This window comes from Dipodomys merriami, unplaced genomic scaffold (genome assembly GCF_024711535.1).
Source record: "Dipodomys merriami isolate MVZ:Mamm:240054 unplaced genomic scaffold, mDipMer1.0.p SCAF_1, whole genome shotgun sequence".
Taxonomy (NCBI): domain Eukaryota; kingdom Metazoa; phylum Chordata; class Mammalia; order Rodentia; family Heteromyidae; genus Dipodomys; species Dipodomys merriami.
In genome coordinates, this window is record NW_027202270.1 from 47,007,863 (window position 1) to 47,033,543 (window position 25,681).

Genomic DNA, 25,681 nt, shown 5'->3' on the forward strand with positions numbered 1-25,681 from the left:
GAGGTTTATCAGTATTTTAAGTCTACCGAAATGGTTTTGTGCTCTAAATCTTATCACTATTTTTATCTCTTTTATTTTTATTTTGTTGGCGTTCTAGACCTCAGTTATGCTGGGCAAGTGCTCTGTGACTGAGCTACAGAACTCCTCCTTTGCCTTTCTTTTTCAGCACTGTTAGAATTAATCTATCTGTGGACTTTGCTGTGGTTATGTAGACATTTGTTCTTCTTGGGAGTTTCCTTTCACACACTCCAGCATTGCCAGCAACTCCTCTCTTTGAGGAGTCTTTGAGAGTACATTTGTAGGTATAAGCTGAATGGACTTGATTTAACTAAGTGCTGGCAGAGGCAGAGTCTTCTCCAGAATAAGCAGTGCTCAGTTTTTATGGGGACTAAAATGTTGCACTTGAATGCTTATAAAAGGGACCAGAAAGGTGTACACTGGGGTTTTATTCAGGGGACCAAGAATGAGTTGAGAGAAGAGAGCATTTAAGTCTTGTCAATTATAATATAAGGAGAATGTCTTCTTATGGAACTTGTCATTACAGATTAGTATTTTTCAAAAACCTGGGAAGCCTGGGCTTTCCCTAACCATTACTCTTTCCTACAGTGATCATGTTTGGAACTGCGAATGTATGAGTGATAGTAATCATCGTTCATGGAATGAATTTTTTGGCAGTTCAATATACTTTGAGTCACTCTTTTAACAGTGACAAATAGTAACTCTTTAGACATATAACTGGTAGCTCTCATCTCAATTGAGAGGTGAAGCTATATTCTGTAGGGTATAAAGTTAGGGGAGCTGGTCAGGTCTGATGTGGAGAAGTGGAACTGGAGAGGTGGGACAGAATGGAGGACACTACTTTGGCTTCCTGAAGAATTTTGTTCTTCAGGGTTAAGACTGGAGAAGTGGTTGGTGCTCTCTTCCTGCAGGGGGAAACACTCTTAGGAAAAGTGTCGGTAACTTCCTCTGCAAACATTCACAGAATGAATGCATTTATTGAGTGTGTTTTCTGAACATAAGGTATTAAGCTACTCCTTGCCTCACAAAAGGTTTCTCGGTCTGTAAAAGGAAAGTTTGTGGTCTTCAACTCAAGCTCCAGCTTCTTTTTTTAAACTCTTCTAAAATGAGAGAAATAACATTCTAGATGACTGAAGATGTTCTTTTTAAAGGTGCCATTCAGATTCCACAATGTTGGTTTCAACTGAGGTGCTCATTGTTTTTCCGGAGCCCAGTTGATTATCAGTAAGTCAAGGGTTAAAGTAACTGTGCTAAGGCAACACAGTTTAATATGACCTCCCCATCTCTGTCCCTGGTCCTCTCACCTTTCCCACCCCCTGACTGTTGTGACTACCCCATTGATAAGGCCAGCTTACTCAACCACATGTACATGTACACATGGTGCAGAAAGCTGAAGTGTTTGCATCAGTGGCACCAGGGATGAGTACAGGTTTCCTCTGATGAGCTACTTGGAGACAGAAGACAGGATGTTGATACTTTATGAAGCAGAAACATTTTTACTATTCACAACTAGGTATAATTAAGAAAAGAAGAATCAGTCAAGAAGAAGGTGCCAATGTAAAGTCTCACTTTTTTTTCCCTGGTGCTAGGGATCGAACCCGGGCTATCTACATGGTAGGCAAGTGCTCTACCATTTACCACCGAGCTACACCCCCATCCTAAACTCACTTTTTAAAGACGAATACTTTTCCACCAAGAATGTCACTCAGAACTCACTGATTAGAGATTAACTGTAGACAGCAGGATTGAGAAGGCAGAACCTCTAGCTTATTTCTTGTTTCCAAGGTTGTGAACTTTGTAAACTCTGGAACAGAAATGAGTTTTACAAACATGATGGATATACTTACTACACATGTGGTTAATAATTAATATTACTTCCTCTTGACTCATTCCTAAAGGACAGATAGCCTCTCTAGTTGCAGAATATGCTGGTATGAGCATGACTGCCATATTTGATAACACTGTTTAGATGAGATGGGTGGGGTAGGACAGGTAGGAGTTATGCTTTGCTTCTTGCATGACTGAACTGAAAATAAACCATTTTCATTGTCTAGATATATGGTTCTTTGCTAATTCTGTTACCTTAAAATACTGAAGTTGTCAAGGTTTTTTTAATTTTAATGGAGCTGAAGTTTTAGAGAAACTAACATTTCAGTTTGTTTGATGTGATTAGAAGATGTGTAAATAATTTTACGCCCTTTTTCAAGGTATATAATTGAAACATAGGGTACTTATTTATCTTACTTGAGAGAAAAGAATAATTGTAATTCAATTTTTGGTATAGATGTCTTCCAGGGAGAAAGAAAACCTTGCTTGTTCCTGCAGTAAGGAAAAAGGAGATTAAAGATTTCCTCAAGTTTAGATTTCAGATGTATTGTTCAACGTGTGACAGTTTGTTTAACTAGCACGTAAATGAGAATGGTGCTTTGGTGTGATCATAGTTTCTCTGATCTGGGAACTGGTAATGAAATTTGCAACACCTCCAAGCTAGAAACTTTTATGAAACCACAGCATACATTTTCTTTCATAGCTGTTTTCTGAACCAGTGTGTGCAGGGCCACTTTCCAGAAAGGCTTGGAAAAAGTGATGATAAGTGACCTTTGAGATGAAGTTTTGATATTTGCATTGCAATCCTGTGGCTTTAAGCTTTTAGTTTTCAAAATTGCCTGTGATATTTATGAAGGGTTTCAGTTTCCAGTATGTTCTCGGTGGTAGTGATATGATGCAAACAGATGTGTGTGTGTGCCTGTTTTATCTACTCTGATGCCCTCTGTGTTGATATGTTTTCTTTTGCAAGACTGGTGGGAATTGAGATTTTCCTACTTATATTAGTTTCCCACCAAAGAAGGCTTCAAACCCAAATATCTAAGTAGATATTTAGCTTTAAAATGGTTTTACTTTTTTACAAAGTGGCTGCTGCATATTTTCCATCATACCTTTAAGAGTCTAACTTACTAAAATTTAAAATTTAAAAATTTAAAATTGTTTTGCATCACTGTCAATTAAAAGCACACTGCTTCTATGCATTTGCTTCATATGGGCCTGGGATGCAAAGGAGAGCAGAACCTCAGATTCTGAGGCTAATGAAAATAGCAGGTACTAGGGCTCTCTGGATTTAGGTGGAAAAAGGTAGAGGATATGATAGTAGGGGAAATTTCAGTACCCTTAGGATGCCCACTAAACTTGTTCTACCAGTCAGGCTAGGTTGTGTTGTGGTGTGCTAAGAACCTCTTAATCACAGGAGCCTAGCACAACACAGAGTTTTCTTGTTCTCGAGAATCCCATGTAGAACTGGGAGATGCTTCAGCCCTGCGGACCTTCCTGCAGCAACTCAGCCTGCTTCTGACTCTAGGGCACTGATTTGTTCACTCTGGACAGGAAGGGAACAGTCTGGGATCTCACCATGTCATTGGCCAGGGTTAGTCACATCGTCTTGCCTGTTGAAATACAGGTCAGTGCTTTGTGCACAGGATGACACTTGGTGAGTCTTAGTAATGTATATCTAAATGAGTATGTGTATCAAACTGGGATAAACTTGATGGGCACAGGAAACACTTCTTTCTTCTTTCTCTCCAATTCCTCTTTCCCTTAAGGTAGCTATCCCAAGGGCTTGATGTGGTGCTTGATGTGGTGACCTTACTGACCTTGCTTTGTGTACTGTTCCAGTATAGCAAGCACCATGTGTATTTAGGCACTTAATAAATGCTCATTGACAAGTTAAACCCTGAGAATCCCAGGGCTTGTTCCACTCTGCAAGCACTTGGTGACTTTCACAAGCATTTCAAGAACGCACACCTGTTTTTCAGCCCTTGTAGCCTTTTAATGTGTTCTCAAGTGGCAGGGGGCCCTGAGGACCAAAAGGCTCTGTGCTTCTCCCTTGTTTTTCCTGTGTTGCACATTCCAGGGTGTACAATCTTACTGTCACGTCAACGCCACTTAAAATGGTACACAGGCTCAACTTTGACATTGGTAACAGCTCTGACATGTTCTTTCTCTTGAACTCAGCTTTGAATAAAGCACCATCCTAGCAGCCAAGGTCCTGACTTTAAGTACCTAGGCCCCACAGGGCAAAACACTGCCTTTTCTCCTTCTTTTCACTTTGTGTCTTCTTTTGTGTTTGTCCCCTGAAGGCAGTTGATTCTTGGCCATTTCAGGCAGATCATTCAGTGTTTCTAGGTTTTCCCCAGCTGAGCAAACCACAGCCTTAGTAGGTTGAAAAGACATCAGGTTACTTCCTTATCCTAGCCCTGCTTTTCTTCACAAATTCAGATGTAGCCTCTAATTCTGCGGGCCATGGTCCTCAGTCAAGAGAGCTTTTGCTCTCACCTTCTACTCCCTGGGACATTTGTCAAATGTCTGGAGATATTTTTGGCTGTTACAGCTGGGGAGAGGGAGGGACATGCTGCTGGTCTCTCCTGTTGAGGCCAAAGGTTCTGCTAAACATCATGTACTACACAAGACAGTCTTCCACCACAAAGAATTTTTCATTCACAAATGTTGGTAGAACCAAGGTTGAGAAAGCCTGACCTATGCTTGGAGATCCTTTTATGAAAACCTTTCAGGCAGTGACATTAGATGACATCCATACCAGTGTCATACTATTCCCTCTCAAAAAGGTGTCATGTAATTACTCTGAAGTAGAGACGAAAGTGTGTGCCTACCATCTTCCATATCTGCCTGCACTCCCAGACTCATCTCAATTAACTTATTGTATTTATTGTCCTACAGTCTCTGTACTACTGTTGTGTTGTTGAGACTGTGTCTGGCAGTGTTGGAGGCTGGCCTCATACTCCTGGGCCTAAGTGATCCTCCTTAACCACTCAGCCTCCCAAGTAGATGGGACAGCAGGATGTACCATTTTTCTTAGCTTGCTCTTAAAAAATTAAAAAAAATTAAATCATTATTTCCCCAGATTTTTGTGTACTGTATCTCTTAGGTTGCAGTAACCCAGTCCTCACGCATCATTCTTTTTGTCTAACTATTTTTGCCTACGACAGAGGAAGAAGGTATTTTTGAGATGGAAGTAGGGGACAGGGCATCATGGTTGACCCTTGCTAAATGACCAGTAGGATAGAAAGAGACACTTCTCCTGCTTATTAGAAAGAATCTTGTGGAAAGAAACTTTTTTTCATTAAAAATTTGTTTAAAAAATTTGTTAATATATGGAAACAACTCAGATGCTACTAGTATGGTAGTATAAAGTGTCTGTACTCCTGTCAGTAGCACTTTCTAAGTAGAGACAATAATTTAATGTATTCTATCAATGATTTCTAGGATGATAGACAGGAACATGCAAAAATATTTTGACTTTGATGGTGGTGGTTTTTCAAACTTTATTGTGTGTAGAAGTGTCCAGGAACTTGTTAAAAACACAGGTCCCAGAAATTCTGCTTGAGAACTGGCAGAGTCTGGGAATAAGTCTTTTTCTCAGGACAGTCAGTGGTTGATTCTGATGCGGGTTGTCAACAGATAATACAGATGACTGAGGAAAAATTCTGGCTTTCATCCCCTGAAACAAGTATACAGGCTGAGCCATTGTAACAATGAGATGTTCAAGACACTATGTTAAAAAACAAAAACTCTACAATTTTTGGGTGGGGGGGGTGGAGAGGGAGAAGTTGGGGAGGTGGGGGAGGGAAGGGATGGCTGGGGAAAACAAAGGAGGGAGTAACAATGCTCAAAAGGAAATGTATTCATTACCTTACTCATGTAACTGTAGCTCCTCTGTACAGTACCTTTACAATAAAAAATAAATAAAAAAAGTAAAAACAAAATCTGGCTTTCTGGCTCTCATGTGGAGGATGGGCTGCTCTCAGGGTGCTCTGTCTCTTGCTACCTGTTTTCTGTTTCTCTGAAGGCTTTGACAGGATAATCTTTCAGAGCTGTTTCAGAGCTGCATGATAAAACTGTTCTTTGTTCTTGCTTTTAAGGACAACTAGTGATATCTTTTTATTGGACAGTTTTCTTGCGTTATTTGACTCAATGTCCTAAGAAGTCTTTTGGGACAGTTAAGAAAAAAAAATGTCCTTGTTCATTGGCTGATGGCCTTGTGATTCAGGGTAAGGAAGGAACAGATTGGAAGGAAGTAGTGTTTATCTCAGTACATCTTAGAAGGCTCTGAAAATAAGAAGAGAAACATAGACTAGACTTCTTCACAGTTCTGAACTGCATTCCTTTATGAGTGCAGTGTGACTCTATTCTACTCACTTGTGAATTATTTTATGCCTATTTGATCTTGTCACTGAATTATGCCCGCTGATCAAAAATACTGACTGAAGTAGGAGTAGTTTAAGGACTGTCTTAATAGTCATGGTTTGGGGGATGGGAGACTGGCTCACCACCAAGTTGGGCCCATGTTGAGGAGAACTTGTTAACTCTTGCAATGAAGGTTTGTAGTTTACTGATGCAGAGGCAAAATCAATGGCCCATGTTTGTTTATAAATATACATTAGTGCCTCTCTGTGCTGGAACTTTGGTCCTGTGTGTGTTCTCAGAGGTCTATTTCTGTGGGACATGTTCCACCTATACCTTTTTGCCAGACACAGTGTCTTGCTGCTAGCTAAGGTTTGGCTGTGTCTGACTTGTGTACAAATCCAAAATGTTTAAAGAGAAAAACCTCAGAAGGAATTTTCACCATTTATTTAATAAATGAGGGTGTGAGGTAGAAGTTAAAACCAACTGTGAAATGCAACTGGAAAATGCTAAAGTTTTAACTCCTGGTGGGAAATCTTTTTATCCCTGATAAGAGCTCCCTTTAAAATCCTGTCAATTCAGTTTAATGAATTTTAAGCTGTGAATGTGGATCTTAGGAAAAAAAAAGTATAAATCAAAGGGCCATGTTATTCTAGGATGATTTTTTTTCAACCTTCACATTTAAGATATCTCTCAAATAGGCTTTAGTTTATCTGAACTAGTAGAGCTTGATCTCTCTGAATATGTTAGGTACTGAGCCCATAAAAAAATTTCTGTGAATTTCATAGTAATAAAAGCTAGTAAAGGCCATATAATTATTTATGAACTAGTAAATAAAATGAAAGATAAAATTTTAAAAGGTAAATGATAATGAAAAATAAGAAATTTGTATAATTGAATAATGTTCTAGCAGCACTGGGGTTTGAACTCAGGACCTTATTCTTGGTTGGCTTGCTCTGCTGGTACTCTGCTCATTGAACCATGAGTCCAGTTGCTTTTGTGCTGGTTACTTTGGAGATAGAGTTTCATGGACTTCTCTGCCAAAGCTGGCCTTGATCAATGATCCTCTATGTCTCAGCCTCCAGAGTACCAATGATTATTAATAATATGAGCCCCCGGTACATGGCTTGAATAGATTTTTTAAATTCTAGTCTTGTTATTCTTTAAATATGTTTGTTTTGGGCTGAGAGTATCTTAGCATGCTATAAAACGTTGGGTTTTATAAATTTAAAGTATGTCAATCTCTCTTCTTGGTGGGGGCTTTTGGCAGTACTAGGATCTGAACTTGCTAATGAAGGAATTGTGCTTGCTAATGAGGTATACTACTGTTTGAACCACACCTCCAGCCATTTTTATTCTGGTTATTGTTGAGACAGGGTCCTGCTTTTTTGTCCAGGTAAGCTCAGACCATAATGTTCCTATTTTATGCTTCCTGCCAAGCTCGGATGACAGATCCATACCAACATACCTAGGTTTTTTTTTTCTGTTGAAATAGGGTATCATAAACTTTTGTCTCTGATATCCTGGAACCGAGGTCCTCCCAATCTTACCCTTTCATGTAGCTAGATAATAGGTATGTACCACCTCACACCTATTGGCTGAGATGGGGATCTTGTAAATATTTTGCCTAGGCTGGCTGGAATCATGATCCTTCCTTTTTTTTTTTTTTATTTTAACCCCTGGAGTAGCTAGAATTATAAGTGTGAACCTCTGGTACTCTGCAAGGCTAATAGTCTAAGGCTAATAGTTTCACAGTTAATTTCTCATTGACTTTTTTGGGTATAATCACACTCTTTCTTCTTAAATATTTTGATGTATGGGGTCTCGACATACATTTATTATCTGTTTATTTTTGTAGTATTGAGGAATGAACCTTTGCATGCTAGACAAATGTTCTGCCACTGAGCTACATTCCAGCCCTTGGTGCATATTTTGATGTATGCAGCAAAAAATTTATAAAAATATTAAAGTTTCCAAGAGACTTGAAGGCAGAGATTTTGTTGGTCCGTGTGTGTGTGTGTGTGTGTGTGTGTGTGTGTGTGTGTGTGTGTGTGTGTGTGTGTGTGTGTGTGTGTGTGTGTGTGTGTGTGTGTGTGTGTGTGTGTGTGTGTGTGTGTGTGTGTGTGTGTGTGTGTGTGTGTGTGTGTGCTGGTTTTGGGACTTGAACTCAGGGCCAAGGTACTGTCCCTGAGTCACAACTCCACTTCCAGCTTTTTTTGGAATTGGAGATGAATCCCATGGACTTTCTTTCTCAGGCTGACTTCGAACCATGATCCTTAAATCCCAGCCTCCTGAGTCACTAGGATTATAAGTGTAAGCCACCTGCACCTGGCTGTTTGTCCTTTTTGGGTTATGGTTCTTGCTGGGGAATGTAAAGGACTGTAATGCAGGTCAGATGAAATCTAATATGACTTTCACCTACTCTTATAGTTCACACATTTCTAAGGCTGTGCTGACAGCTTAATTATTTCTGGTAGTATTTGATACAGTAAAATACCAGCTGTCTGAAGATTTGTGATGTCCTTTTGGGTTTTTGTTCCATGTAAGTCTTGCTAGCAGATGTGAAAATTTGCTTTGACAGAAGTGTAAAATACAGGGTTCCATTCCCTTTTACATGACGTATTGTTATGGAATTCCTCCAGTGGTTTTGAAATTTGATCCAGTTTCGCGAAGCTGAACACTTTTGCCTAGTTTTCCAGGATGGAGTTTCTCCTGGGTAGTGTTGGATCTGTGGGTAACCACCTCTCTCCCATAAACACTTGGACTCTCAAGTTAAAATTAGCAAAGAAAAGCATGAGAGAGGTGACATGCTGGTGTCTGAAATTGTAAGAGTCTTCACAGCAAGGCTGTGGCTGGTCTCTTTTGAAGCTGAGAACTACAGAGGCGTCAATTACACATTCCCTTAGTGTTAACCCCTTAAGTATCAAATTATCAAGGACAAAGGATCTTCGTTTTGAATCTTCCCTGAAGCTAGAGCCCTTGATCACCCCTACCCCCGGCTCCCTACCCTGCTACTTTTTATGTTGCCTAACATGTAATGCCATAGAGAAGAATCTGGAAGATATCTTGCAAACTGATGATTCCATGAGCCTATGACACTTTTATAGATGTGTGTTGAGAAGCTAGACAACTTTAAGGACATCGTTAGAACATATTGTCATAATCTCTATGTATACCATTTACCTAGGTGTTCCATACATAGCTCTGAGATTATCCACATGTGTTTAAATGCAGTGAACTATTTCATAATGGCACTCTCGCTAAAATATTCAGAGAATTATTTTTCAGGGTTTCACTTGTGGATTCTTAACAAAAGTGTTTAGAATGCTACCTAATGAATGCTCTGGCTTTGGTAAAGTTACAGTGCTGCAGAATATGATACTCTCTCTAAGTTTATGTTTAGCCACCCCGTTAAAAAGAGAAGAATGTCTTCTCTTGTGTAGGTTCAGCTAATTTTATATGCTTTGTGAGTTATTTTAGTATCCTAGGTCAATAATTTTCTAAAAGAAATCGACTTATCTTTTTGTTCAATTGGTTTGGCAAATCATTGACAGATGATTTTATAAGCAATTTAGAGATTTACTAAATACAGTAACTTTATAAGAGCCTTGCAGTTTATACATTTGGCATTGTGTTAGCTATTCCCTACTAGTACTTGTGCAGTGTGTGGACCCAAATCTTGGAAAAGACCAAGATTCAGATTCAATCTCTTAGTGTATTTATTACCTATACACGACACATACCAAAGATAACACCTCAGTCCATCCAATTACAGGCATGAACAGCCATAACAAGTCCTCTACCATTAAATTGGTGGGAAGCAATCAAAACACATGATCTCCTGTCTATGTGAAACAATTACAGTAATGTGTTCACCTTAGGGAAAAAATATATCAGCATGTTGAAATTGAACACAACTTTAATTTATATCTTACAATCCTAATTCAGCAGGTTTCATGGAGCCCATCTAGGATGGACCAAGTAATCTTTAGGGTGTTAGAAAGGAAGCACAGAACAAAATGGCCTGCCTTCTCAGAGTTTGTGTTTTCATATGGAGGGGAATGATATGGATATCAACAATTATAGAAACATAATTTTAGATTGAAGTAAGTGCTATGATAAACATGAATAATTTTGTGGGGACAGTACCTGAACGTCATGTAGACGAACCTGAGCATGTTGAAGCATTTTGAAAAGAATATAATTGTAGAATCTGGTTTATACTGTACAAAGGTCACTGGCTGCTCATAAGTTTGCATTGGGACATGACTTAGGGGAGTTGCCACAGACATGCCACATGAATTAATCATGGCATTTAGCTAAGAAAACCAGTGGAGAAAGAGAAAAATGATTGGATTTAGGGCTGTATTGGATACAGAGCCATAGTGCTTGCTGAAGGATTGGAAGATATTGCAGAAAGAAAACTGTTTGGAGGACTAATGCCTATGTAATCACATCTTCTGTAATCATGCATAATTTATAGAAATTTTCTTGATTCCCTTTCCACCTTTACCAAAACCCCATCATTGCTTGCTATTTATCAGATTATGGTCAGCTTCCTCCAGGTGACAATTAGAAAGGACTGACTGTTCAGTAGGCTTCCAACATCAGGCATGAGGAAGAGTGTGGGTGCCCCAGAAGGATGGTGTAAACCAACTGCTCTACCTTCTACTTCCTGAGTGGCAAGAGGCAAGCTGAGAGGCGTATTTCAAGGAGAAAGAATTGTTCTGTCACCAGTTGGAGACAGACATTCATAAGTACAATCCTTCCATAAATAAATATTTAGAAGATCCACAGAAGAAATACGAATATTTAACAAAAGTATTTTTCCTTTCAACTCTTTTCCTTTGAGACACTTAAAAAACATTATTAAATAAACTGTGAAAGTTCTTCCATTTCTTTCTTCCCTTTTTCCCTCCATATTAAACAGTGACAACGGATGGATAAAAATCTCCTTTAACCAGAATGGTTGGTGTTATATTCCTATCCTTATTTGCTGTCTGTCTGACTGTCTCTTAGACACACACGCACACACACACACACACACACACACACACACACACACACACACACACACACACACACACTCAACAATAAATAGTATTTTTAGGGCATATTTGAGTAAAAAATATTATATGCATATTATATATGCATTTTTTTGGGGGTCCGGTTGTGGGGCCTGAACTCTGGGCCTGGGTGCTGTCCCTCAGCTCTTCAGCTCAAGGCTAGTGCTCTACCACTTGAGCCACAGCACCACTTCCAGCTTTTTTCTTTTTGCTTATGTGGTGCTGAGGAGTCAAACCCAGGGCCTCAGGCATGCAAGGCAAGCACTCTACCACTGAGCCAACTTCCCAGCCCTATATATGCATTGTTAATATCACAATGAATTCACAAACCCATTGTATAATTAGTATTAAAAAAAAATAATTACGACTATTCTCCTGTTTTTGAGTGAGAGTTTGATCACACATTCCATGCTTCTAAAACCTAGTACATTATGTATTTATAAACCTGTTTCTATAACCCAGCACGTTAGTGAGCCATAAACTATTGCTGTTGTCCTTTGTTGCAATATCATTTAATATTTCAAAAGAGACAACCCACTCTTGGCATTATTTTAGCTTAGAAAATGGTTGCTTTTTACAAAAAAATTATTAAATTATTTTCAGGAAGGTTATCTAGGTAGCAAACAAAGACAAATCAAGAGAATGGTTAACTGTCTTCTAAGAGCTCAGAATACAAGGTAGAAATAGTGGTTAACCAAAAACTTAGCAGCAAAGACAAAAATTAATCCCATTTATTATTTAAGTTGAATAACAAGACACAGTAAAGAAGCTTATCAGCTAGGTGATCAACTTGAGAACTACTTCTCAGGTGAATCAGCCTAACTGTTTAAATTAAAAAAAGTAGTAAATGAATGACTACTTACTAGTCATATTGAAACTCATGCCATGCTGTAAGCAGTTCTCATGAACGCACCTGAACTACTTTTAGTTAGAGATATGCCACAGAGCTGGGCCTCATGCCATAAGAAGTAGTTCAATTAAAAAAAAACCCACCAAACTACTTGTAATGACTTTTTCTTAAGAGATTTTACCAGGTAATCTGCACATGTTCAATTTAGGCATAATCTCTCTGTTATTAAATGTATTTTCTACAAGTGTGATTGACAGCTCACATATGTTGAATAAAAGCAAATGCAGTGATCTGGCTGCTCAGCTTATTTACTGTATTTGTTTAATTGTCTGTAATGTTTAAGCTACCATATTCTTGGTTAATCAGATGCTCAGATAAGTAAAGCCTAACTCAGTTTTAACTACATTGGCTGAAATAATTCTGATGTTTTATTACACTGTTAGACAGATTGTCCTCATCTTTCATTTGTAGTGATTTTTATTGAAAAGGGATCTGAAATATCAAATAGTAAATGTACATGCCAAATGGTGGAAGGAATGCCATTTAAAAAAGAAGAAGTACACATAAAAATCCTTTATTATGGTTTCTTAGAGGAGGATTGCAAGCAGGAAGGTACTTTCCCAAGCCCATCTCCCTCACTAGGTATCTGCTTTACCTCTGCTCCCACTCCCTCCCAAATTGGCCCTTGGAACTAGAAGGTTGGTCAGGAAATCTCTGAGGTCTCAGATCTCAGTGGGTACCTGAAACCTATATAGCCATAAATTGGCAAAAAATATCTTTCCACACCTGGGAAGGTGTGGAAAGGATGAATTCCAGCCCCACCACACCTCCTACATCAGCTTCTATATTTCATCCAGGTGATCCCTTAGATCATCTCCATATCTTCCAGTTCCTACACACTCCTATCCTTGGCCTCATTGCAAAAATGTAGGAAGGAAGAGTCTTATCTGACAAGTTCCCACTGAGGGGACTGTGGAATTTGCCCTCCCATTAGGAGGAATCATTCAGAGGAGTGACTGGTGGACATAAAGACTGCTAGCATGCTGCTACTTCCATCAGGGCTTATTTGGTGATCTTTACTTTTCCTGGGTTACTTCCTCTCCTTTCCTGCTTAGTGCTGTTGAGGCCTCCAGGGTTTGTGTGGACACTGCTGTTCACTATCTAGGGTGGTTGCATTCCTTTAATTAGCTTCATCTTCTTTGTGGCTCTTAGGTGTTCTGCTGTCATATCTACTACCACATCTCTGCTTCTGGGTAGGAATGTCAAGAGAGGGAGGAAGGACACTTGACCTGCCTTCTAGCTTTATGGTTTAACTTAGGGGGGAAACTCAAGTTGCCAGTGGAAACCACATAAACAGGAGTTTCATTATAAAGATAGCAAATGCATGCGTGTGGGGGTGGGGTGGGGGTGTGTGTGTGCATGTAGAGATAAATGTGAATGGTTTTTTTTTGATAAATTGTTTAGATATTTGCTATTTCATGGTTGTGGTGGCTAAGGATATTAGCAGAGATTATATTTTGAATAAAGAATCATTTCTCTGCGTAATTTTCTGTACAATCATTACAGAACAAAAGTTGTGAGTGTTGTCTACCAGAGGAAGGATTAGAAGAGGGAGTGTAAATAGGAAGCTGGCAGGAATTGGGCCCAAGTAGGAACAAAGGTGATCATAAGGAGGGGGGTGATATTTATTCAAGTGATTGTAGATCTAGTTCTTGACTCCTCCGCTCTAGCTTTCTCTACTTCCTGTTAAGACACATAGTTAGGATTGAGGATGCTAGGATGACTTTGGACATTACTGGTGCATCTGTACCTCTGATTCCTCATTAAAAGTGACTGGCAGTAGGCTCTACCTCCCAGGAAAGCTGTAAATACATGTAAGTGCAATAATATAAATGTATGTGTCTGCTCTATAGATGTTTACATGTTTAACAATGTCAAGACTGTTAATGTTACTAACAAAATGATTATTTTAGACATAAGCATGGGGGCTGTGAATACACTAAATAACTGAAAACTGCCAAGGTACTGCCCTTAAGAGACTGGAAATCCAAACTATGTTTAGCCAACAAGTTTGGGTACAATTAGCTGGAAGAAGGGAATATTCCCCCTTCTTTGCTATTGTCCATTTGTCAGGCCTGTACCTCCAGTGTTTCGTCTATTCAGAGGGATTCCTTTCCTTTTTTCTTCTTATTACAAAGCCAATGTGTATGCAGCAGAGATAGCATGGAAGGAGAAGAGTCTCAAAGTAAGTATTAGCTCTCTCTTTGGGGTATAGAGCCCTTCCCATTTCCAGGTGGCTTAAGGTTGAAGTGGTGAGGAATTAGAGGCCACAACCACCCTGTCCTGCATTTTCGAACCAGGACACTTGTGCCTTTTGTCCTTTGCCACAGGGTGTATTTGTTTATCTCTGAATAGTAATGGACATTCCTTTGTGGAATGTTGGCTTCCCTTTGGCTGATTTAATCAGCAAAATGAGTGGGTTTTTCTGGGAGGAGTTGGACTACCCCCTCAGAGTAGAACAGGAGGTTTTTCAGTCCTGTCAGATCATGGGACCTTCTGTGTGTATAAGGGAAAGAACTTCAAAGTGATCTTTTGTTGAGGATAAAAATCAGATTTTCTCTGTCAGAATGTGTCTACTCTGCAGTCTCAGGTCCTAACTGGATATCCTGAGGTAGATCTGGAAGTTGTCATGGCCTGCCTGTCACCCCTTTTCATTCTTAGGTGTTATATAACCCCTTTTTATACTGTAGAATCGTGGATGATCCTAGTTTATACTAATTTACTTGTTGCATCTTGTATGGCTTTCTTGTTATACTGGGCAGGCAACCATGGATTCATTTTGTAAAGAGTAAGTTTCCCACTTACTGGTGGAACTGGGTTAGGCAAGTTGAGTTGTCCTGTGATATTATTAATATATCTGACTCCAGGACTAAATCCCATGCTCTCCAAATAAGAAATGTCTGAATGCAGATTGCTCCCTGGTTTGGTGTTTGAGATTCACTGCCACATCCTCCACAACTACCTACTTAAAAAACAACACAGTGAACAGTCCAATCATAGCATGTTGAGTAAAATTGAATGTCCTTGTTGCTTGTAGGTTGTAGGTCCTGCCAGTACCCACTCCCCTTTGTGAGGACCACAGGTGGCCTTCGTAGTAGTGGGTTGGTGTGTCTTTCCTTCACTTTCCTCCAGGGCCTCTGGTGCTAAAGGCAATGGCAGGGAAGATTGCAGCAAATGTAAAGCCGAAGGAGACCACTGACAGCATGTAAGGACTATGGAGAGCCCCTGGAAGCCATGAGGTTGCTCAAGAAGGAAAAAACCACAGGTGATTCATAGCCAGTCCCTGGGGAGGTTTGTCCTCCTTTTCTTTAACATCAAATTAAGGTGGTCTTTCTCTTAAAAAGTAAAAGAGTGTTCTCTGATGGTGAGGTTGTATGCTTTATTCCATGTTAATAGTCTAAACATTGGGACAGAAATTCTAGACAACACTTTTATCTTTGTAACTTTTATCCAAGTAAGTTGTTGAGGCTTAATTGTTCAGTGTATTTTTTAAATTTAATTTTTCTGGTTCAGGATTGGTCTCAGACCTCACATATGCTAGGTGGAATACTCTGCCACTGATTGTTCAATATATTTTTAATTGGCAAGTTATAATGTTCACAGAAAATCCAAGTATTAAAGATATCGAATAAGACAGAAATCAGGATCTGCTGTGTAATAGCTCCCTCTCATATTTTTGCTGCATTTCTTTAACCTTGTTCCTAGGAATTAGCTAAACACCCTCCATAATCATTTTAATTATTGTTGAAAATTAAATTCTACTGATTCTCTTATATGTTACACCATATGCTTTCTGATGGTTTCTAGCATAGAATTTTGTTTTCACATTGAATTACATGCAGCTTGAAGTCCAAGGTGAGCTTATTTGCATTCAGTCCAGTTGGATTCTGAACTCAGCTTCCCTCTTATCTCTCTTATAATCAGACCTGGGGCCTACTTTTTGATTTTCTGTGCTATTATCAGATGGTTCTTGACAAGTTCCATACAAAGGCTGCTTACCTCAGTGGGGTCCATGACCTCCAAATGTTTTTGCATGCTGGTTTTCCCAGTTAAGGTAGTTTGTCCAGGTCAGAGATGAAACATAAGGACATTTTACCAAGAGGCTGTTTTTTTTTTTAAAAAAAACCTCTCCCTGGTGTTTGCCATGGTTGTTTTTGTTAAAGTAAGCTCTAACTGCTGCAGCAACTGTAGGAGAAGGCTCTAACTCATGCTCATTCTTTTCACAAAGGCCAAAGGACATAAATCAGTCAGCTTGTCCATGCTTGGGGTTGCCACCTGGTTTTGTACTGTTTGTGTAGACAGGCCATCCATAACTGTTTTTATAAATTAATGGATATAACAAATTGCCTGTAACAGCTGTCTCATGGTAGATGTTATGTTTGACCTGTGATTTTACTGTGCTGCTGTTCCTCTCGTATAGAAGGAACCAGATGACAGAATGGCAGCTCTAATCATATTTTCTTTTTGTCTGTGTGAAACTCTAAGATGAAGTGATGGGTGCTGCTTGCTACATGCCCATATTATATTGAATTATATGTAATGTGGCCATTTTAACATTTGGAAACATGGTAACTTAAGTTTGGATCATCAGGTAAGGAAGGATACATCTACCTAGGCAAGATGCAGTATTCAGTGAGCTTTTATTTGATTTACAATGCTTTTATATTTTTAGAACATTGATCTTCAACCTTAGCATATTTTACCTTTTCTGAAAAATCTTGATAAGGAGTCCTGCTCCTGGGGAGCTTACATGTCCATTTACTTAAGTTCTCCCCTGATGGGACTCTGACCTTTATGTGCATGGATAGCTTTGTGGGATTTATGGTTGGATACATGATATAAAGAGAGCATATGGAACAAGCTGGGGAAAGAGAGGAATGGAAGAAATCATTTGGATCTATGCCTTTTGTTTATTTACTATCCATCACCAGCCAACATTCCTTGAAAGAAGGCCTGAAACTTTCTGGACCCTATTCATTGGCTAAGGACTGGTGTGCATGATTTCAGAGTTCTTTCATGTGATAAGAGAGGGTCAATCTCTTATTAAAGGTTTGGCTGGGTATTTTCCTTTAAGAAGGATGTGGTGATAGAATTGCCTTCCAGTGGGTATATCAAGAATGTCGAAGGCTAATACCTTCTTTTTTCCAGTTTTACCATCTAGGCAAAGGAGTTACTGAACAATTGACTACTTCCCAGTTTTAACATAATGAAAAGGTTTTGTAGGCTTATATATTTATATGAATAATATAGTCATATCTATATATAGCTATTTACTAATGCATACTCATCAACAGAAAGATAAATATGACACAGTCAGTACATGAAATATTATATGATATTAATATGACATCGACAGGATTCCAGTTACTTTGGAGAAATTTCCCTAAGGAGCAAATGTTACCAAGATTTTATTGCTATTTTCCATGTACCAGGCATAGGTCCCAGGGCTTCCACTGTATTAACACATTTGGCCTTCATAACCGACCTGTGAGTGAGATATTATTATTCTAATATCACAGATGAGGAAACTGAGGCATGGAGAAGTTAAGTACTTAATCCAAGGATAAGCAATTAGTTTATGTTAGGGCTAGGGATATGGACCCATTTATCTATAAGGACAAGGATGGTTTATAATCATGTTTAGGGTAGCTACTAAAGTACATTATATGCCAGATATTTTTCTACAGAATATGAGTTTGTGACTGTTCCTAAATTCTCTTGGCTATCTTTATTTACATATTTCTATTTACATTCGCATACTTGATCCTGCTATATCAGATCTTATAAATTACTTAGCCTTTTACTTTCCAAATTTAGCTCTCTTTTCCTCCCCTTTCAACCAACAGGATCTTCCTGGTGCTAAGCAGAGTGACACTTTGAATTGATTGGAATTACTTTGTCCCTTTGTCCATATGTGTCATATAAACTATGGATGAAGTTTACCTTTGTCATGCTATATTGAGAGCAATAAGTCCCCCAAAGAGAAGAGAGCCTAATACTTACAAAGTTGTTTATTCTCAGAGATATGAAATTTTGCTATTAAGTCATGCAGGCAGATTTTATTCTGCCCTTTGAAAAAGCTGAACTTTAGATAGAAATTATGTCCAAAATCACAGAGAGAATCAATACTATGGTTAGGTAGAATCTTCATCCAACCTTCTTTGCACAGGTCTTATTAACCTGAGATGTGGAAACTGTGGTGTCCTCCTGAAGCTCTTCAGCTGAATGTTGCCTCTCTGTTTACTTAATTAGGAAATTTCTGTGGACTTGTGATTAGTGTGACATTGTTAACTATAGGTGTTGGCAGAAGAATGACTCAGAGCTTTCATATTCGTCTGCTTGAGCTGCCTTAATGGATCACTATAGGCTGGGGTGGCTTGAAGAACTTATTTCCACACTTCTGGAAGCTGAGAAGTCCTGCTGTCTAATTGATTTTCTGTGAGAAGCTCCTGGATGACCTCTCTCTCTCTCTCTCTCTCTCTCTCTCTCTCTCTAATAGAACAGCACAGTATCAGAACCCAAATGTGGACAATGCATCCTCATTCCTTGTCTGTCACTATAGGCTGGGGTGGCTTGAAGAACTTATTTCCACACTTCTGGAAGCTGAGAAGTCCTGCTGTCTAATTGATTTTCTGTGAGAAGCTCCTGGATGACCTCTCTCTCTCTCTCTCTCTCTCTCTCTCTCTCTCTCTCTAATAGAACAGCACAGTATCAGAACCCAAATGTGGACAATGCATCCTCATTCCTTGTCTGTCACCCTCTGCTCTAGTTTGGTGTTTTTCGAAACTGCTAGCTAGGTCATCAAAATTAATAATACTGAGGGTGGAAGACAGCATGTTTGAAGGGAAGCATCAGAATGTACTTTATATATGAAGAGTAAAAAGTACTTTGTGCAACTTTTGTTTAAGTTATACCCCAGCTTAAGTAAAATATGTTTTATGGTAAATCATGTTCAAAAACTTGAAGCCTCTATGCTAGATTAAGAGTCTCACGATCAAAGCAAATCCCTGTTTTGGATGGAAAAGAGGAAATGACCTAACACTGTAATTCTAAAGGACATTTAGAAACAATGTTGTCTTACTTCAGGGATTTTTTTTTTTTTTTTTTGCCAGTCATGGGGCCTGAACTCTGGGCCTGGGCACTGTCCCTCAGCTCTTCAACTCAAGGCTAGTATACTACCACTTGAGCCACAGCACCACTTCCAGCTTTTTCTGCTTATGTGGTACTGGGGAATCGAACCCAGGGCCTCATGCATGCAAGGCAAGCAAGCACTCTACCACTGAGCCGCCTTCCCAGCTCACTTCAGGGATTTTTATGCCTGTTACTGAATAGTTTAAAAAAAGAACTTAGTTCCTCTTAAAATAGAGGGCATGGAAATGTTAGCAATATGAAGTAAAATAGTCATAAATAGATGTTAAATAGAAAATTGTATTTATTTTGAACAATAAGCATAACTCATTATCATGTAAAAACATGCTATCAATGTTTCATGTACTGCTTTAGGAATACTCTGAACCTTTCAGGAAATTTTGTTTATTCCTGACTTCCATTTCAAGAGAAATAAAGCATTCTGCAGGATGATGACTTACGTGCCAAGGCAAAAAAAGTAATGCTTTACACCCTGTCAAACTGTTTTAAGTAACAGTATCTCAATTCACTTTTGGTAACTAACTTCAGACTAAGAACAGATACTTAGAAGTAATTACATCAGTATTGGAACAAGAGGCACAAGATTCTTTAGGGTCATAATCAACATGCTAATTATCCCTTGGTTTGACATCTCTCTGCTTATTTCCCTGTTTGTGCTATTGCTGGTATTAAAAATCTCCAGGTATGACATAGCTACATTTCACACTTTAGAGTTATCCAAAGAAATCCTTTAGAATATAATTTAGTATTATAACTTCAAATTTCACAATGTCTATAAGAAACTAACATACTGAACTTAAGTGTTTCTTTGGTAAGATCTCTAAACAATATGCTAAAAATTCTTCTTGGACCCACACCTCAAATTCCTTCTTGTATTTACTGCTAGGGTAAAAATGTCTCCTTCCCAAATATCTTACTAAACACCTAAGAAATAAGTAGCATTATATTTTCTTTTTTATTGTCTCAAAGTAATAAAAAATATCAGACCTAAATACTACCAGCAATTATCCTTAGTCCAGGTTTCCTATAACTTCATCATCTACTACCTATCCTGCAAGTCAGGAAGCTACCTTGAACTGGACTTACACCATCCAGAACTATGGACTTGGTATCTGCTTAAGCCACAGAGTCTATAGCATCCTGTATGACAGAAAACATCAGCAGACTAATATAAAAGTCATTCAAGGTCTATTCTAAGTTACTTTGCCACTGACATGGTAGGGCCCATATGTCCATATTCCTTCCTGCTTAATTTAGGGCTACATCTGTTATACAAAACCAGTGTTCTTGGAGACTACCAAAGTAACCATCTTCTTGAAACATCACTACCTAGCCATCTAATAAGAAAAAAATGGACTTACCTACTGCAAGAAAATTTGAGGCATAAATGACAACAAAAGATGTTTGCATATATTAACTCAATAACAAATAGTAATTAAATCCTACCATGTGGCAGGCATTTCACAAGATAACAAAGGTCCGAAGATTACTGTTCCTGTTAGAAATGGGGAAAAAAGCCTACAAGATGATTTCCTAGGTAGATATTAACACAGATGAAGAGAGAGCTGTGGGGATAGAATGTTTATATCCCACTAAAACTCATGTCAAAGCCACAATTTAGAGACAGGGCCTTTGTGGAAGTGAAGAAGTTAAGTGAGGTCAGCAGGGTGGATGATCAGTATAAGACTAAACAACAGAGAATTCTCTTTTGAGATAGAGAGAAGGGGGGGAAGATGGAGGGAGAGCTGGAGAGAAGTTGGACAAAGGGAGAGAGGGATGAAGGTGGGGGGAGGGGAGAATCCAGACTATTTCCTCATCCAGAAAGTAGGGAGTAGACTTGGCCTTTTCAGTGCTCTCTACCTTTGATTTTTTTTTCCCCTGATTTTTCTTGTAGTTGATAGGAATCTAATCTTTGGAGTGGAATCTTGCAGAACATTCAATGGATTTTTAAATTCATTCATGTTGTAACAATCATCTCAGGCCATGTAGCTTTATGTTTACTTTGTCTGAGTGCCAATTGTTTATTGTAGAGCTGTAATTGTAGAGCAATAACAAATCTGTAGTTGTAGAACTTTTTTCTCCGCCCCTTCCTCTGGTTTTAGAATTTCTACTTCATGTATGTGTTAGTGGAAGTCAGGGACCTTTAGTAGTCAAGGTCTTAATGGATTATGAGGACTATGAAAAAATGTAAGTCTGTTCTTCTGGGGAGATTCCTCTCCCCCAATCTTTTGATTTATCTAATTTGAAAATACTATGGACTGTGATTAAAGATGGAACAATGAATCGTTGTGTGTGTGTGTGTGTGTGTGTGTGTGTGTGTGTGTGTGTGTGTGTGTGTGTGTGTGTGTGTGTGTGTGTGTGTGTGTGTGTGTGTGTGTGTGTGTGTTTGTATCAAGTCTGATCAAGTCTGAAAATAGCTTTCTATCAGCAGCTAGTTAAAAATGTTTGCTGATTTCTCTACTGGATACCAGGCCCCTTGCTAATCAGCTCCTTAGCATTTTCTCTGTGGCTCACTTTAGTGATAGTCTCTTGTGCTAGAGACTGGAAAACACACTTTTCTATCAGCTGGACTCTTTGTAGTGTTTGGTTGGGGTATCTGGAATATTCTGGATTGAATCTAAAATTCTGCTGGGCCAGAGGGGACAACCTGGTGGAGTTGTGACTAGTATCTGATGGAACCAGAGGTAAAGGTAGAGAGAAGAAGACCAGGTTGAACAAACTGATGAAAGCACTTTCTTCATCACCTGAGCTCTTAAGGAGGAAGGAGTTTATTTGGATTTTCCCTTCAAGTAGGTTTTCTTTTATTAAATCATTTAGGACTGAAGAAAACAGTTTTCTGGCAAGATATAATCATTAATGATGGGAAGGATGTGCTCTGGCTTTTGGGAAGTAGAAGCAAAGCATAGGTGTTGGAGTTTGGCAGACTGACGCAAATTGCTGGCTAGGTACTTGTTAGTGATATGTCCTTGGGCAAGTTTTCCAAGTTCCAGTTTTCTCACAGATAAAATGAAGTTAATTGGCCATTTGTAATTTTTCTTCTGGGAAGACTCTCTTTAGCTTATTAGCTCATTTATTAAATGGGTTGTTGGTGTTTTGAGGGTTCACATTTTTAAGTTCTTTATATATTCTGGATGTTAGGCCACTGTCTGATATCTAGTTGGTAAAAATCTTACCCTATTTTATAGGCTGTCTTTTTAGCTTGTTGACTATATCCTTTGCCATGCAGAAACTTTTCAGCTTGATGCAGTTGCATTTATCAGGTCTTTCTTTGAGATACTGTGCTTTCCACAGTCTTTACTCAAAAAGTACCTACCTGTGCCCAGGAGCCCCCTAATGTATCTCCTACTCTTTCCTGTAATAATTTCATGGTTTCTGGTCTTCCATTGGGATCTTCTCTCCATTTTGAATTGATGCTGGTACAAGGTGATATTTAAGGATCTACTTTAACTTTTCTGCATGTGGACACCCAGTTTTGCCAGCACCATTTGTTGAAGATACTGTCTTCAAGCCTATGTTTTTGTATTCTCAGAATAAGAAGTAAAAATGGCCAATAGAAACATGGAGAAATGCTCAACATCTCTGGCCATAAAGGAAATGCAAATAAAAACATCATTGAGATTCCACTTCACCCTAGTTAGAATAGCCATTACCTAGAAAACAACAATATATGCTGATGAGGGTAAGGACCAAAGGGAGCACTCCTACACTGTTGGTAGGAATGTAAACTTGTTCAACTAGCAGTGTGAAGGTTCCTCAATATACTAAACATACAGCTGCCCTATGACCTGGCAATTTCACTCCTGGATATTTACAAGTCAAAAAGATAAAAAAAAATTACAAACCTGGATATAGTAGAGCTGCCAGCATAATCATGTTTATTGCAACACTGTTCACCATTGCCAAGGTAGGAATCAACCCAAATACCCCTCAGTGGACTAATGGATCAAGAAAATATGGTATATATACACAATGGACTTTTACTCATCCATTAGAAAGAATGATATTGTACTATTTGTAAAGAAATGGAAAGACCTGGAAAACATTATGTTAAGTGAAGTAAGTCAGGTCCAGAGAGACAAAAGGATGCATGTTTTCCCTTTTAGGTGGAAGCTTTATTTAGCTGACAAACTAGTAAGTAAATTCATTGCATGGTAGGCAAATGTATACAGATGTATTAACTGAATTACAGTAGATTAAAGGGAGATCTCAAATAATGTAACTCCCTAGAAAGCCCAAATCAGAGTTCAGCAAAATAAAAATAGCAGGAAGCAGGTACTTGAAAGGGGTGGTGTTGGGACAAGGTGAAATAGGTAGAGGAATGAAGAGGAGGTCATGGGGAGAATGTAGTCAAGAATTGCGTGTAACCAGCCACCAGTGGCTCAGGCCTATAATCCTACTCAGGAGGCTGAGATCTGAGGATCACGGTTCAAAGTCAGCCTGGGCAGGAAAGTCTGTGAGACTCTTATCTCCAATAAAGCACTAGAATACCGGAAGTGACATTGTGGCTCAAGTGGTAGAGTGCTGGCCTTGTGCTGAAGAGCGCAGGGACAGCGCCCAAGCTTAGAGTTCAAGCCCTACAGCTGACCAAATAAATAAATAAGGAAATAAATAATTTAGTGTATATCCTACAAAATCAAGAGAAGTGAGAGGAGTTGGTTGAGAGGAATGGGTGAGAATGTTAAAAGGAGTGACATTGGTGACTCCTTTGTACAACTGCTTAAAATGTTTTAAAAAATGAAGTTAATAATCCAAATGTAAAGCATTCTAAAGAAACTTCTGTGAGTGAAGTGCCTGCTGGTCTCTGAGTGGTCAATATACAAGGATTTCCTTCTAGGTGAACACAAACTAAGCTTTCCTGAGGTAGAGTCTTGAGTTGGAGACTTAGGTTTAGAAGTACTAAGGTAATCTGCTATGCTCAATAGATCATGGACTGAGAGCTAGCTGATGGGATGCCAGAGGAAAAAGTAAGTGTAGAACTTCAGCCCCATGGACAGTCATTTGGATGCTTCCTTGGGGTGTGAGTCATTGTTTTCATTGTAAGCATCCTTTCCTATTACATATATTAGAGAAACTAATATTGATCTATTTTCCTATTGCCAAAAGTCCCTCCTTCCCTTATCCAAAGATTGATTAGAGAATTGTTACCCAAAGAAAATCTGTGAGGAGAAAGTTAGATTTTAAATCTGGATCCTGAGCACAGGTTTTTTTTTCTTATTCACTATCTTAGGGTGGTAGAAGATTTATGTGGTTAGAATGATATTTTTGTCAGTATTTGTATGGAGAATTGAGATATCTTAACCTAGTGGTCTTTACCCCCTATAGAGTATAAATTTGATTAGTAGTTCTTTGGGGGTAAGCCACAGATGAATGCATGTTCATATTTTGTTCTTATAAAACATGGTAATGACATGATCATCTTTTAGGAGTTTGTGTTAGCTAAGGCTCAGAAAACTTTAGAAATAAGAAATTCGTTAAATGCCAAGAGTTTTGGTAACAATACATTGCACCACTTTGCTTAGCATCCTTGAAATTTGTGTTTTCAGCATGAGAGCACTAGGGCTGATTTCTGTTTTTCTAATTGTAGAGCAAGCGCAGAAGAAATAAGCTCTGAGAGTGCTTAGGAAAGATAAGATGCCTAGCATCTCTTGAAAGCTCTGAAGTGCTCAACCAGAAGTGGTTTGGCTGACGTGGGACAAGCACCTGAAATACAAAGGCTCTGCAGTTAGAAAGTGATCAGGACACAAGGATGGCAACAGCACCCACGTAGGCTGTTTATGTCTGTTGTCCTTGTGTCCTCAGACATATATCCACTGGAAAAGTTGAGACTGCCCTTTTTTTCCTCCAGAGAATTACTTGAAGACTTAAGAAACTCTTTTCAGAAAGAGATGCCAAATAGTAGTGTTTGTATGTCATAAGTAAGGGACTTAAGAAGGTATTTATTTATGAAAGAAAACCACAAATACTGTTTTTATTTTTTTCTCAGGAAGTGGCGCCACAGCAGTGGTCCAGGCTGCCCTGTGCAAACCCAGGCAAGAACGTGTAGCAATAAAGAGGATCAACTTGGAAAAATGCCAGACCAGTATGGATGAACTACTAGTAAGTTAAGGTGAAGGGGAATCCTGCTGCTTGCTCTTTGTGACATCTGTGCATGTGGAGATGAGTGAGTAGAGCCATGGCTGGTGAATGAGTGGGTGTGGACTTCTCTTTGATATATGTATTTCTTGGGAACAGCCACAGCACTTCCTCCTCCTGCTAACTAATGATTCTATGCCTTGTGATTGTCTTGTACTTTCTATACTTTTCTTGGCTGTGATGAACAGTATTTTTCACAGTGTAAAACTTCAGT

General features: G+C 38.9%; 1 protein-coding gene across 3 annotated transcripts in view; it reads left to right on the forward strand.

Annotated features, from left to right (window-relative positions):
- Positions 1-25,681, forward strand: part of Stk39 (serine/threonine kinase 39) — a 274,272-nt gene that overhangs the window by 24,767 nt on the left and 223,824 nt on the right. For all 3 annotated transcript variants that reach the window (XM_070021570.1, XM_070021579.1, XM_070021587.1), the window contains exon 2: positions 25,319-25,431. In XM_070021570.1, the coding sequence (XP_069877671.1) occupies positions 25,319-25,431 (113 nt within the window). The remainder of the gene's footprint in view (positions 1-25,318; positions 25,432-25,681) is intronic.